We start from the raw sequence: 14,863 nt of genomic DNA, 5'->3' as shown, positions 1-14,863 counted from the left end.
AATATATCTAGTTCCATTATCATGCATGATTCTGAAAAAAGAGCAACATACAAAACTTAGGTAAAGGAAGGGGAGGTACAAAGTTCCATCAAAAGGAGGCAAGTAACATGATGGTGGAATGGTCACAATGTCATCAAGACAAAATGGTGGGGCAAATTAATTTAATTAGTTTTCTACAAGAACAAAATCCCATGAAATTGACAGACTCTGCAAGGTTGGATCTTAAATGTTACAACTATGCCTCTCATATGTATACAACTTCAAACTCATCAACTTATTATATTATGTATATTTCCAGACAAATACAATTTTCTCTCTTTACACTAAAAGATTGCTTGCTTTTTTATCTACCTTTGTATGTTTCCACATTATAATTCATTGGTGGGTCTGCTGAGGGATGTTGATTTTATTAAAATGGGGAGCAAAGACAATCTTATCTTATTTTATAGACTTGGATTTATTTTTTTTGGGATTACTAGGGTTGAGTTGGCTACATGGGCAATGGTTCCAAAAGTTTGTCCTCTTTAATTTACTGGTGAATCATTCGAACTTTATATAAGGGATTCAAAAAATATGATTAGATATTTGACTAAATGAACTAATAAAATTTCGGATAGTAAAAAGGACTTATTTCAAGATCAGATAATTCACCTTTTTGTCTTCTTGTAAAGCTAGTGCGAACAGATCAAATACAAGGGAAACATCCCATATTACTAGCTAGAATGTCATCTAAAGATTAAAATTTGTAGTGTAAAATAAATTTTGAACCCCTTAGCTATGACAAATACTAGAAATATATTTCCTTTAATATGAACGGAGATTCAACTGTTGTTATATATAATATAAAATAAAAAAGAATTTACTTTATTTGCACAAAATATACTCTCTTTTTTTGTCGAGGATGAGTATATTAAACACTTTGAGAATTACTAAAAATATTAAGTGGAACTTTCAAAATGACTATAGTTTAGGCTTAATTAGAGATTTATAGCTATAGTTTATGGAGAGAGAGACTATGTATATACATTAACTCACAATTGTATAATTGTATAGGATCATACAAATATAGCCTATGATCAATAATTGTACATACAATATATTATTATTATTATTATAAATTATTTGTATCGAGTGTATTAATGAACACAATTTGTATCAACAAATACAATTATACCAACGTTATATCAAGTTTAAGTGTATTAACAAAATACAATTTGTATCAACAAAAATAATTGTGTATTTGTATAATTTGTTGTCGTGTGCGTTTATAATGTTTTGCTGTCATTTGTTACCTTGGAAAAGTTACTATTTGTATCATTCAAATATATCATTTTTATTTTGAATCATAGACAAACAGGGATCTGTGTCATTGAAAATATCTCATTTGTATTTTGCACCACTAAAAAGTATATATTTAGCATTTGCATTTGTATCAATGATTGTTAATAGTGGTATTTGTACTATGATTGTTACCACTGTATTTGTATTGCTGAGTGAGTAGGTAAGAGAGAGTAAAAAGAGAGAATAGAAGCGAGCAAGAGAAGACAGAGAGATATGAAAGATAAATGAGAGTGCACGAAAAGAAAAATTATTATAAAATCCTAATTATAACTACTAATTATAATTCTGGTAAACTATAATTATGTATAGTAAATATAATCACATATTTATCTTACTATATAAATTTTTCAAAATTTTCCAATTTACAAATCCAATTGAACTTTCCTAATGCTTACTACACAATTTTAGAAATAACAATAATATATTTATTATCAGTTAACTTCACAAGTAAAATTTGAAAAAGAAAATATCATAATGTGTGTGTATATATATATATATATATATATCTTACTCCTACCTTAATATTTTTAAATTTCAATACTCTCAACTAAAAAATACTCCCTCCGTTTATGGCACCATTTTCTTTTTGATCAGTTTCAAAAAAACTGTTACATTTCCTTATATAACAAGTATTTAAAGGTATAATTTCTCTTTTACCTTTATTGGTCCCACTAATATATTTATGAAGAGACACAAAAGTGAGTTACTTTTTTAAGGGCAATTTGATAAACATTTCGAGAACTTCAATATTTCTTAAACTTCTTATCGGGTCAAATATTGGCACATAAAATGAGACGGAGAAAGTAACAATTATATTTATGCAATTTTAATTAAGTTAAATTCTTGGACATTTTTAGAGATATCAAAGATGCTCAACATTATTATAGGTGTTTTAAAATATATCAAATCTATCAAAGTAACGTAGAGGGACCACGAATAACCTTTTTTTTCTATCATTATATTCACAAATCACCGATAACCATCACTAATTAATCATCTTTAATATCACTATTTTTAAAAACAAACAGTAAAGATTAAGAAAGGACTGTTTTAAAGGTATAAACATTAATGACAAAAAACAAGCGGTTACACCCACAATGAGTTTAATTATAAAAGCACGCAATTAAATATATAATCCATTCTTAGATTATCTATACATATATAAAAAAATAAAAATTATAATTATAATTATATTAATTTTTAAAAATATGTTTTGCACGTATACCCTATATCTATTCTAATTTATATGCAAGGACGGCTTTGTATGTAAAATGTGGGGCATGTGAAATCTCTATGTAATATTTTATGTATACATTTTCTCAAATTAACATAATAATATTTGTTTGCATTCATACTATAAAATGGCTAAATTGTGTAATTTATCTACAAGACTAGGACTGTTTATGTGTTTGAAGTTTTTAGGGATATAATTCATCCGTTTCTATTTTCATATGAATGTCATGTGGTAAGGTCAAAATGACATAACAATTCCGTGTGGAATTTAACGAAATGAAAAATGAGTTGGATATGTCCAGAACACCAACCAATTGCCCTAAGGGCATAACTGGGCGAAAAGTGGACGACAAAGGCATGAGTGAGCCAAACTTTAAACAGAATGTATATCTACACATTTTTAAATAGTTTTAGGGCATATTTGACCCTTTTACCTTTATTTTATAATTTTAAAAGTCAATACTATATTATTATTTTGATTTTGACTTTGTTAAAAAATTAGAGAAATAACCAAACAAAATTGATAAATTATATGCATATCTTTTTATGATTATGTGTATATAGTTTTTTATGAAATTTTAGATATCTTATATATGTTCTCATCAAAATTATTTATAATATAATGATGTTTAAGTAAATAGAAAAAGACTTAATAGTCCCTGAAGTTGATTAATCATCCCATATATACTCGAAGAAGACATCCAATCAATAACGCTGCTGTCAACCATCCCAATAAGCATTGTCGTTCTTACCACGAATATCATCGTCAAGTTAACTATTAATATCAACCAACTCCATCATAACAATCATAATCAATTGTCATCATCACACGAGTTAAAGAGTGTACATGGATCGAATAGATTTAAATTCTTTTAAATATCAAATTAAATTATTTGTGTCGAACCTTTTAATATATAAAACAAATCAATAAAAGTAATTGCTCGAATAATAAGCACTCCTCACTTTCAAACACGAAGGCCGTGAGTTCGAATAACCTAGGAAAGAGAAAGCTCAAGCTCAAAATACTTGTGAGATGCAATTAGGGACAAATATAGGTGGGTGGCAAGTTTGTTTAGTTGTGAGATGGCATCAAATTGCATACAGTCCTTTCCATTCAAAAACACACTTAAAGCTTTATGACAATGAACTAGCTTTAATTGTTTATATATAATATAAAGATGACATTATTTTATGCTTGTTAACAACCTTTGACTATTTTTGAGATGACATCAAATACTTTACACAGTACTCTCCATTAATAAAATATAATCCATAAGTAAAGCATATATATTTTCCTCAATTGGCTAAAATATTTCATCATCTAAATGCTTGCTCCTTACTACAAGAGGAGAAATCCGAGGAGACACAATATCTCATGAACTAACTAGTTCATGTGTTTTAGTGTATGCTGTGCCATGATTTCACTTAGACATGTTGGATTAGAAATAGTTGTGTTTAGAGATTAGAGTTCATAAAAGACAAATAATGTTGAAACATTTGTAAGAGGGGGTGGTTATAGCTCTTTCTTGTCCAAGTTGTACACTGATGTTTGATGATGGTAGGGACCTTAACATTGCAAGAGAATATGATAGTGGAACTACAATATACACAAGAAAAAAAACAGTTGAATTGACCCTCTTCCATTACAAGTGCTGCTGGATTTATCCAAAGAGAGTAGCAACCAGCATGACCTAGTCAATAGCCATGTTCTTTTAGGAGGAAGTTGGAGGCGTTAGGCTGAGATGGGACATCGCGGAGCTGATGGGACAATGTCTCTAAAAACCAATTTCACTATTAGAGACAAATCTAGGGTTTGAATACGATCATGACACCACCAGCGATAGACGCATGTACACTAATGGAAGTGGTATCACATGACACTGCTTTTTCAGTCTATATTGTATAGATTGAAAGGGCATGTTTGATAGAATGCTTCGGAGGTGAGTTATACAGGTATTAAATTCTTCATAAATAACAGAGATCCAAATAATATCACGTTTGGTAGCTAATATATTCATCATGCATAACTCTTACCAGCTACCAAACTACCCACTTTTTAAGGTGTTGGGCAAATCCAATAATAACCCACTTTGCTGAACCTTGTATGTCATTGATACAACCAAATTAAGCTCAACATTCTCTAAGGTAAAGGCATATAATCAAATTCATCACACTTGCAAGTTGACCAAAACGAGCCCACTAGCCAAACACACATTTTAAGCTGTAAATATTCCAGGATTAAATTCCCCATGTTACAACATGACTACCTAAAGCACCTTTTTTTCCTTTTTGGATAACTTTCCAACCTTCACTGACAAGTTTACAGTGATCTATTGGAGGTAAATCCAGTCACAAGATTCCCCATCAATCCAGAATATGAACAATGACATCCACATTTTTCCCATATTGCATCCTTTTCTTGAACTAGCCGGAGCTAAAACTAGCTCTGGAATCTTGTACGCTATATGGAGCCAAGATTTCAATCAAGAAAACCTCTCTTCGACTCCATGTTTGCTTACTAATTTTGATCCTCCCTTGGATCAGCTTTTTCATGTTTGGTCAGTTCTTTTCCAGAAAGCTGGTACCTTGAAGAAGTAATTCATCAAGCTGTTTGGAGGACAAGTTTGACTACTTATCCCCAGACAAGCTGAACTAGCTCCGTAGTACAGCAACATATAATTATTACATCATAGGAAACTCCATCGAGCACCTCATTTCATCATGACCGATCCTTGTTCTATGCAACAAGTGAGTTCTGGAGAGGGTAGAGTGTACACAGACTTTATTACCTCTACCTGAGGTTTCCTAGAAGACCCTCGGCTCAAAGAAAGCATTTAGGTTAGCGAGGATAGGGCAAGCTACAATAGTAAGATAGATTCAACCTTAACATTAATGTGGTGTTGCATGGCTACCTTAAGCAAAGGTCCCATGCCTCCATGGATTTCAGGAAATGCTGGCATAACAGTATGTTATTCATGATGTTTATAAGCTGAGACATTCTATCAAATTAACTATCACAATAGTAAAATTGATTAAATAAGCCCTCCCTATATAATTTTTCTTAAGAGAAAAGGAAGCCCTCCCTATTATATGATTAACCTTTTGAAGCATGGTCTTCAAAAAATGCACAATAACGCCAAGGAACAGATTTTAGTATATAAAACTATGAAGATCAGAAAAACAGATGCCCAAAAATCTCACAGGAACCATCTGAAATAAAAGACTAATCAATATAGAAGGAACTCGAGTGATCCCACAAAGATGCCATCACCAACAGCCAGTACGAGGCATGGGAACTGTCATATATTCTGGAATAAAATGTCTAGAGCATGTATCTCATTTATTACAAATTTAACAAAATTTCTAGGAAGAAACAAAAATTCTAGGTGCTGCAGCTTTCGATTGATTAAATACTCCAATCATCAGATAATTATACATAATTTACATGATTTTAGTTCTGGTCCTCAGAAAACTACAGCTACATGCAAGCCAAATGAGGATGAACCATGCATCACGTAAAATTCAGAAAGAAAGTAAGTGTCCAACCTACTGCAACTGTCACAAGAGGGCTTCTGCTATGCAATTGTAGTTGCAGATATCTATGCCCTCATGTGATGACAGTAGGCTTTTCTCTTCCGGTGAAGTCCTTTAGCTTTGATATAGAAAGCGCGAGATCTGCAAAAGATATCTAGATAAATTTTCAAGGAAAATGGGAATATTTCACAGTTGACCTCATAGATGAACAATCTAACCTATCAACGGTTTCAATGCAATTTGAGCATCCATGTCGTGTTTGGAAACATCCGGCTCAAACTGTTCGATATATATTCTGACTGTTGCTCCAGCAGAGCCAGTACCCTGCAAAATTGAGATCTCCAGTTGATTCCACGTGATAACTACAGCGTGCAGTTTCCAGATAAAATAAAAGAGAATGGCCACAAGAACCCGCATATCATAATAAGATATTAGTCCCTCTGTCAACTGGAAAGTCTCATTTACCCCTTTAACATGCTTTTAAAGATGAAAATTTGATAGAACACTAGTAAGAAATCATACAGATTTTTCCACGTAGTAGTTTGAAATAAATGGATTATGGCGTTCGATTTAGTTCCAGTTATTTAGACTTCAGATTATACTACTCCTGTTTTCAGAGATTTAACATAAGGAGTCGTAGCATACCGATAGTCGAAAGATGATCCGTGATCCATCACTAAAAACAAAGCGAACCCCCTGTTTGGATGCAATACTTCCATCGACCTGAGAAACACGCAACAATTAATTAAAAATTTCAGGAAGATGGTTAGACATTCTCATTCCTGAAAAATCTCAGAACTTACAGGATCAGTATAGGCGAAGTCATCAGCAAAATCTAGGCTATAACTTCCTGCAGGAGAATCTTCAGTACTTAAAGAACTTAAATGATGTGAATCCTGACAGCTTTAACTTGAAAATGAGAACCTACCATACTTATCACCAGCCTTGCTTTTAGAAATCAAATCCCGAAGATGCTCGATCATGTTATTTGCTCCTTCTGATTCACATTCCTGGTCAGAAATTACGACAAAGTGTTGCAGTTATTTATCTGGCCAATCAGTAATCCACAAATCATTCCAGAAGTCAGAAACTGAAATAACTGCAATAAGGTGTTCCACAGACACAAAAAAGTGGTCACATAACAAAATGTGCTTACCTCATAGTCATATCTCGAAAAGAAGTTCCTTCCATAGGTGGCCCAATGCTCCTTCACAACATCAGCAACAGAAACCAATATCTCCCCTGATCTTTTGTCCTTGTTCCGATATGCAAGTATTGAAAGCCAAGCTAAAACAGCCCTGTCAGTTACAAGTTCAAAAATTAGGACCACAAAGAGTTGATAGCTGTTATATTATGCTAAAGTTTACAACGTAGCAAAGAAGAGACTGAGAAGAGCAACAATTCATTTTGGTAATGCAAATTAAGAGAAGAATCTCTTAAGACGAATAAACTCTCATATTGCAAGGACTCCAGCAATATCCACTGGCATCATTTTAAATGAAATGGAAGAGTAAAGAAACAGCACTTTCACAGGATGAGGGTTGAGAAAACAGGTACAATCAACAATATCATCACTATATTACAAACAACGTAGGAGATAAATGTTCTCATTCTTATTTGCCTTTTGCCAAAGCATCAAAATGAAGCAAGGAAATGAACCTATCCGAAGCAACGTTTAAACCAATTTGGCAGTCGCAAACTACTTAAAGAATCACTGGTGAACATGTTAACATACCATATACCATCTTTTTCACGGATGTGGTCAGAACCAGTCCCAAAACTTTCTTCGCCACAGATAGACAATTTTCCAGCATCCATTAGATTACCAAAGAATTTCCAACCAGTTGGCACCTGAGGGGCATAACTTGAGAAGTATAGTTGAACATCAAAAATTAAAGAAACAGTAAATAAGTTCTAACCTCAAAAAAGGGGAGGTTTAGCTTTTGGGCAACGCGATCTAGAGAACCGCTAGTGGGCATTGATCGAGCCAAACCCTACGAGATAAATTTGTCAAATTTGAGATGTGTAAAGACCAAAGCCAGAGTTGCATAAAAGGCTTAAGTGCTTCATACCTTAGGCCCGGACTGGAAATATGGAATAGCATCTTGGGCATTGGCAGCAATAATTGCAACAGAATCAGATGGAGTAACAAAAAAGCTTCTTCCAAGAATCATGTTTCTATCACCATCTCCTGTGTAAGTGTACAAGTGAAAATCAGACTTCGGTTGCAACTTCAATATGGCAGAACAACGTTGTGTTCTGTTGTTTTAGCATCAACAGAAGAGCTATGGAGGATGAGAAGATTGCACAATATAACCACCAACTTGGCGTAGACATGATAAGACTTTCTTATTATTTAAGATGCGAAAAATAGAAAGAAGTTAATGTAGAACTCTTAACTTACAGCTAGGAAATAGATAATTAGGGCACAACTATTTAAGTAAGCTGACATGAAGCTCAAGACAATGCATCATTATGTTCTTTCTCATCCCTCAATATCCTCCATCTTATTTCTTGTCAACATGAACAGTAATTAATCAAATTATGCCAGATTTGGTTCCATGCCTGCTTTACCTTCATGCTGACTGGGTTTGCACAACAAACTATTTCCCCTTTCTCTTTACAAATGCTCTTCAACAACAACAAATGGACACTTCAATGCTACTTATCGTACTTAATTCCTTAAGGAACTACTCCAAATGAAACACCCCACACACAAATCTTAGACTAATTAAAATTCCTATTTATATTTTCCATTTTATGAATACAACTTTCTGTTTGGCATTTTTATCCGCATAAAGAATCACAAGCCCCACAACGGAGGCTCAACATTCAAACAAATAAAGATAAGATTCCAAGTTGAATTTATCTCTTTTGTTTAATTTATGCAAGAGAACAGAATAAAGTTTCTTCATTTCAGTTACAAATTTAACATTGTTCTGTTTTTCGTTGTATTAAAGGACATTGCTTTTAATTCTTTTTTGGAGTTAGAATATAAACAAACAAAACATCATGATTTAGCTTATGAGAAGCAAATGTGTTTTGAACTTAATTATATAAGTTATACAAGGCCCTTTTGTATAACTTATTAGCTAGAAATACAAGTTAAGATATAGTTGAAATATTAAAGAAAATGTCTTAAGGAGATAAATAAGAAAAACTGGAATAGTTGGTCTTCTAAAAACGCTTCTAAATCATTTCTAAACAACAATACGAGGAAATCTCCAGAGGCATTATCATGTTCATGTGTAATAGAATTAGAAATTAGAACTCCTAATTTGTTTTGATCAGAACATTTTCATTTTCATTCTCCATATAGAGCCATGCGCAGACTAGTGAAAGAAAGAAGCAATCATTGTAACCAAGCTCTCAGCAATGGTATAAGCATGCAATTGAAAGAATATGACCACTCAATGTTGTTGAGGCTAACTTCTAATTTCCCTCCTTTGTTCCTGGTCTCTTTTCATTTCAGAGATTTTGAGGTGGAGTGGGGTGGGAAGAACGGATGGCCTCTAACTTTAATTCTCTTTTCTAATTATTTTCCTTTCATTTAAGATTCAAGAATTTAACTTCAGCCAAGCATATTATATATGTTTTCTGAGACAATCAGGTGAAGTGTTGCGGCAGAAGGTTTTTGAGCATACCATCACTTGCAGCACCAAAGTCTGGTCCATTCTCTCCATACAGGATATTCACCAAATCCTCAGCATACCTTGACCAAAATAACTAAAGTATCTTAGTTCTTTTCAAGAAGTTAAAGCACAACTACTTCAATAGATGCTCGTTACTTACGTAAGGTTAGGGTCTGGATGACCATGTCCGAAATCTTCCAGTGGCACTCCGTTTGCAATAGAATCCTACACGACATACATAGATGATAAAGCTATAATCAAGAACAAGCAAGATAGTTCAATACCTAAAGAAAAAACTCCAAAGCATACATACCAGGCTAGCTCCTAGTTTGTCAACAAAAATGGGCTTTGCATAAGCCCCTGTAACTGCATGCATGGCATCAAATACAAACCTGTCAGCAGCATCAGACATTAACAATGCATAAGCATGAGCAAAGACATCCAGCGGATGGGGGAGGATAGGAAGAAGGACAGCCTAATCCCAATTTACTAAGCATTGAGATTAAGCAAAATATCCAGGAAGTTATTGTGCTTGCACAAAATGCAATACCTAAATAATCACATTTGAACTAGTACAGTCAGTTAAACAGTGATCAAAAATAATTACGTTATAGTTCCATATTACCTTAGGAATATAATTATGCTAACCGAAACTAAATTCAGTAATTATAATCTTGTAAAAGAAATTAGATATCTGAATAAAAGTGACTAGTACCAACAACAGTCATCCATTTGGAAAACAGTATAATAGAAATCATTATGAAACTAGGGATGAATAAAATCCAAAAATAATACAGGGAAAATATAATTTAGCAAATTAAAAAAAAAATGAACAAAAACAGGGTAAAACAACACACCTGAAATCTGGTCGTGAAACAAGACTTCTAATGAGTGAAAAATCAAATACATTCTGCACGTTATCAGTGAAGTTATACATATGTATCATGGAGTTCATTTAAAAAAAAAAAAAAGAAATTTAAACTTTTTAGGTTACTCACTTCCATTAGTTCCAAATAATCAGCCACAGGGTCAACCACCTCCACACTAAAATTTCCATATTTTGTAACTCCAAGTTGAGAAAGATCAACATCAGGAACGTCAGCAATTTTTATTTCAGAAATCTGCATAGCCCTTATGAAACAAGGAATTCAGATGTTGAATCATTTACCAATGAACTATAACAAATTTCATACAGCTACCTATATTGTGTATGTCTATGCATATATACCACTACAGAACCTTGCGTTGAATCATAGCAACAGTATGTCTTCTAATGCGGAATAAGAATAGCACATTATTTAGCACAAGGTGATGGAACCGTACAGAAAGGGTGTTCCCATAGATCTTGTCTGTGATAGACTCGGGAGCTGGTTGGCCGCTGCTATAATTGAACTGGAAAAAAGAAAATGATAATTAGAAATATTAGGTTCTTGGAATATTCAATTTAGAGAGGTCGCATATCAGAATTCAGAAAGAGTCAATCTAAGAAATTCAATGTGGAACTGGCTTTTTGTAAAATAATAAAACAAAGTTTAACTGTCTATTTCAGCAGTCAATGAGACAGGTAAGAACAAGCAGTTCAAGATATCTGATACATGTTTTCTAACAAGATATTTTACCTTGATACCCCAATCATACTCAGGACCACCAGGGTTATGGCTTGCACTCATTATAAAGCCACCATTTGCCTGCGGATTCAACTTTAAGTGTCATTCAATAATAGCAAAGAAAAAGCAAACAAAAAAAGAAAGCAGAATTGTCACCTCTCTTTTCCGTATCACAGCAGATACAGCTGGAGTGGACAGTATACCATCCCTGCCAAACACAGATTCTTCATTTATATATATCAACTACTTTATTCTCATTGTTTGATAAGAGCACAAAAACATGCATAGAACTATGCAAGAATAAAGGAAACCCCAAAAAAGAAACGAAACAGTTCTTCCTATATGCTAACACTTGAATAAAAAGTGGAAGGATATGGACTCTCTGAACAGATAGCATTATCGAATATTATCATAAGGATTAATTGCAAGAATATATGGCTCATGGAGACTGTTATTTATTACCACATGTGAGTACAATGAGCTAAGCATTTCAAAACTAACATTCAGAAACACGTGGAAACATATAGCAATAAGTTGAGAAAAGAATTATTTCAAGCAACAATATCGCTAAGATGTGAAATTTGAAGAATTCATTCGTGCTAAAAGTGTAACTTGGGACACTCACTTGCCAACCAATATTTTACCAACACCGTTACCAGCAGCAATTTTAATGATTATCTGCATTGTAGCTTAAGATGCATTAGAGATCAGAAAACCTTGCATAGTCTTCAGGAATGAGGATACACATGAAACACGAAACATATACAAACTTGACCACTACCTGTGCAGCTTCTCGATTGAAATATCGACCATCACCTCCTAAGACCAAGAGTCCATTCTTATAATCCTCTAACGGCAAAGAATTAAACAATGCCTGTATTGAAACATCACAAAACAATTGCACAAAATTGATTACACTAGGAATTCAATATCACCACAAGCTCAAAGAATGAGAGGAACCATACCTGTATCCAATTGGCAAGGTAATTGTCCTGCATAAACACTTTAACCTATAGACAAAAAGAAGCACAAGTCATCCAAATGAACAGTAAGCAATAGAAAATTAAATAAACCAACAACAATACCAGTGTATTTGCACAAGAATGGTAAAATATATGCAGCCTTACCCCTACCTTAAGTGGTAGAGAGGTTTTCCTATTATTTTGGCACACCTTCACCTAGGCGGAGTTCACTCTGTTAGGATGGTTGTTACGTATTATTTCATAATGTATCATATTGTGTTGTATTGTATGGTACAATACTATTTTAATAAATACAACATTTGGATAGATTGTATCGTTCTCCATCATTGCAATATATCATATATCAACAATTTGAATGATAAGCCTCCAAGAAAAGTAAGACACGGGATGTAGCTACTATGAAAAAATAGGATAAAGGATAATACATTAAAATGTGATAGATGAGAAGAAAGTATTAAAAGTACACACCAAATCAGTCCTTACACAAAATGGGATGAAAATGAATTTAAATGATACTACTATACAACAAAATCTATCGAACAATCAATATTTGAACTAACAATACAGTACAACCGGTAACAATCATCCAAACAAAGCGTAAAATTTTAATAAAGCCAAAAGAAACCGCACCTTTTTGCGTAGACCACTGGTACCGGTCTTTTGACCTTCAATAGGCTTGGTAGGAACTGATTTGATCTGGCATTCAATTAAATCAAATTCACCATCAAATCACAATAAAAGTATATACACATTATATAATATAGGTGTAATTAAATACCTTGAGATCCTGAGATTGGGCAACGGATGTAGAAGGAGATGATGGAGAAACAGAGGATGCACTGACAACGAAAGGAACAGTTGAAATTGTTCGAAAACAATATTTGAAGGAACACAATTTGGGGAAACTGAGAAATGACAAGGATCTATGGTGATGATGAGATGAAGTGATCCCTGAACACAACGATGGAATTGAAACTCGTGTGGATGCTAATGCACTCTCCATAGCCATTACTGAAAACAGAAGAAGAAGAAGGAAGAGGAACTATTGTATAGTGAGCTCAATTTAAAAATTAAAAATAAAGTATTCAGTATAGATGAAAATAGGGGATATTTTTAAAAATCTAATGAGATTCAGCAGAATTGCATAGCCGCCACATGCTTTATAGATTGCTTATCGGCACAATTACTTATGCTTTATGCCACCCGCTTCACGTGAACTTCCTCTTTTTTCTCAAAATTTTAAAATTTGCGAATAATTCCTAAATAATGAAAAATATTAAATATTTCAACTTAAATAGGAATAATTCCTTTTTCTTCATAGAATTTTTCTCTTTTTTTTTTCATTCGGTTTTTCCGGTAATTGGGACTGATTCAGATTTATAAGAAAATATAATTATTTTTTATGTTTAGCATTTAGTATTAATTTATTTGTTTTCAAACACTAATTAATATAAGAGAATTATATTAATCATTATTTCTTAAGAAATGTGTAAAAAATCAAATTTAAGAGGAAATTTTTCAAAAATATATAATTTTTAAAAATATTTTTTGTCGAGTAATTCGATATAAAATATATAGAATATTATACCTAGAAAAATTATTTTATTTAATGTATCAACCTTGTGTAAAATTATTTTCACATGATTTTTTTTTCTATGTATAAATCTTTTGCTTTTTTTAAAATCAAATATATGTTCGAATATAATCTCAATTTTTAAATATAATTATATTAGAAATAAAAAATCAAATGTTGGTTGTATCAAATAACTGTTTTTATACCTAAACACTTAATAAATACTGTCAAATTAAATAAGTTCGTTGTTCATATTTTATAAATCAATTGAGAAGACATTGCAAATCTTTTTTTTTTCCTATATACATGTACTATACAATTTATATTTTTTTGTGTAATATTATATGAAAAAATTTATTCAGATTACATTAAAAAAATAGCGATTACAAATTTATTGAGATTTCAAAAAACGTTAGGTAATTAACGATCCATATTTTTCGAGGGAATGTTCCAAAATGTTGACATTGTCCACTAATGATGTACAAAGTGAACGGTCCATATATTCACAACCCAAACATTCCAAATTGCCAATATTCTAATAATGATAACTATAATTATTTATTCATAGTTTACAAATTACGATAATTAAATCATTTTAACAATCAAAAATAGTAGCAGTAGTGACCAAACTGGTTATGCATGCAGTAGTTAATAAGTATGTTTTTTCTATCTCCATTAGTAAATAAAATACATGATATCTTAATTTTCATGAACAATCAAATGATGTTGAAAATATACTATATTTAACACATTTTAGTTGTTTACAAAGCGAAGTCACCTTTATAAGAATTTTTCCAATAAAAATATAGATGAAAATTTAATTATAAATAAAAATAAAATTATATTCATTTTTTTTATGTGTTTCGAAAGATATGATAATGAAGAGACAATTTTCTTGAAAATGAGGGCATATAAGTGATGGAAACTTGGTGAACCACTTGATTTATTTGCCCGGTGATG

At 32.3% G+C, this 14,863-nt stretch overlaps 1 protein-coding gene across 1 annotated transcript; it reads right to left on the bottom strand.

The window, feature by feature from the left end:
• Window positions 1-5,836: 5,836 nt before the first annotated feature.
• On the bottom strand, window positions 5,837-13,676 carry LOC101267287 (phosphoglucomutase, chloroplastic). The gene is made up of 22 exons (XM_004234096.5): window positions 13,109-13,676; window positions 12,961-13,026; window positions 12,313-12,357; window positions 12,129-12,221; window positions 11,973-12,025; window positions 11,504-11,555; window positions 11,360-11,428; window positions 11,064-11,132; window positions 10,739-10,861; window positions 10,598-10,650; window positions 10,054-10,132; window positions 9,901-9,965; window positions 9,753-9,820; window positions 8,181-8,299; window positions 8,028-8,102; window positions 7,844-7,959; window positions 7,265-7,406; window positions 7,037-7,118; window positions 6,912-6,958; window positions 6,754-6,831; window positions 6,327-6,432; window positions 5,837-6,249 (listed from the first exon to the last, which is right to left on the bottom strand). Exons 1-22 carry the CDS (start codon window positions 13,337-13,339, stop codon window positions 6,182-6,184), a joined length of 1,899 nt encoding a protein of 632 aa, XP_004234144.1. The 5' UTR covers window positions 13,340-13,676; the 3' UTR covers window positions 5,837-6,181.
• Between the last annotated feature and the right edge of the window lie 1,187 nt (window positions 13,677-14,863).

Source organism: Solanum lycopersicum, chromosome 3 (genome assembly GCF_036512215.1).
Source record: "Solanum lycopersicum chromosome 3, SLM_r2.1".
Classification (NCBI taxonomy): domain Eukaryota; kingdom Viridiplantae; phylum Streptophyta; class Magnoliopsida; order Solanales; family Solanaceae; genus Solanum; species Solanum lycopersicum.
Note: the sequence above shows the minus strand (reverse complement) of the source record. Positions and strands in the feature narration are given on the sequence as shown.

Coding starts and splice junctions, on each gene's coding strand:
- LOC101267287 (XM_004234096.5), bottom strand. CDS start 13,339: ATGGCTATGGAGAGTGCATTAGCATCCACACGAGTTTCAATTCCATCG. Junction 13,027..13,108: donor CCCAATCTCAGGATCTCAAG/GTATTTAATTAC, acceptor ATTGAATGCCAG/ATCAAATCAGTTCCTACCAA. Junction 11,556..11,972: donor GGTAAAATATTGGTTGGCAA/GTGAGTGTCCCA, acceptor TGTGTTTGGCAG/GGATGGTATACTGTCCACTC.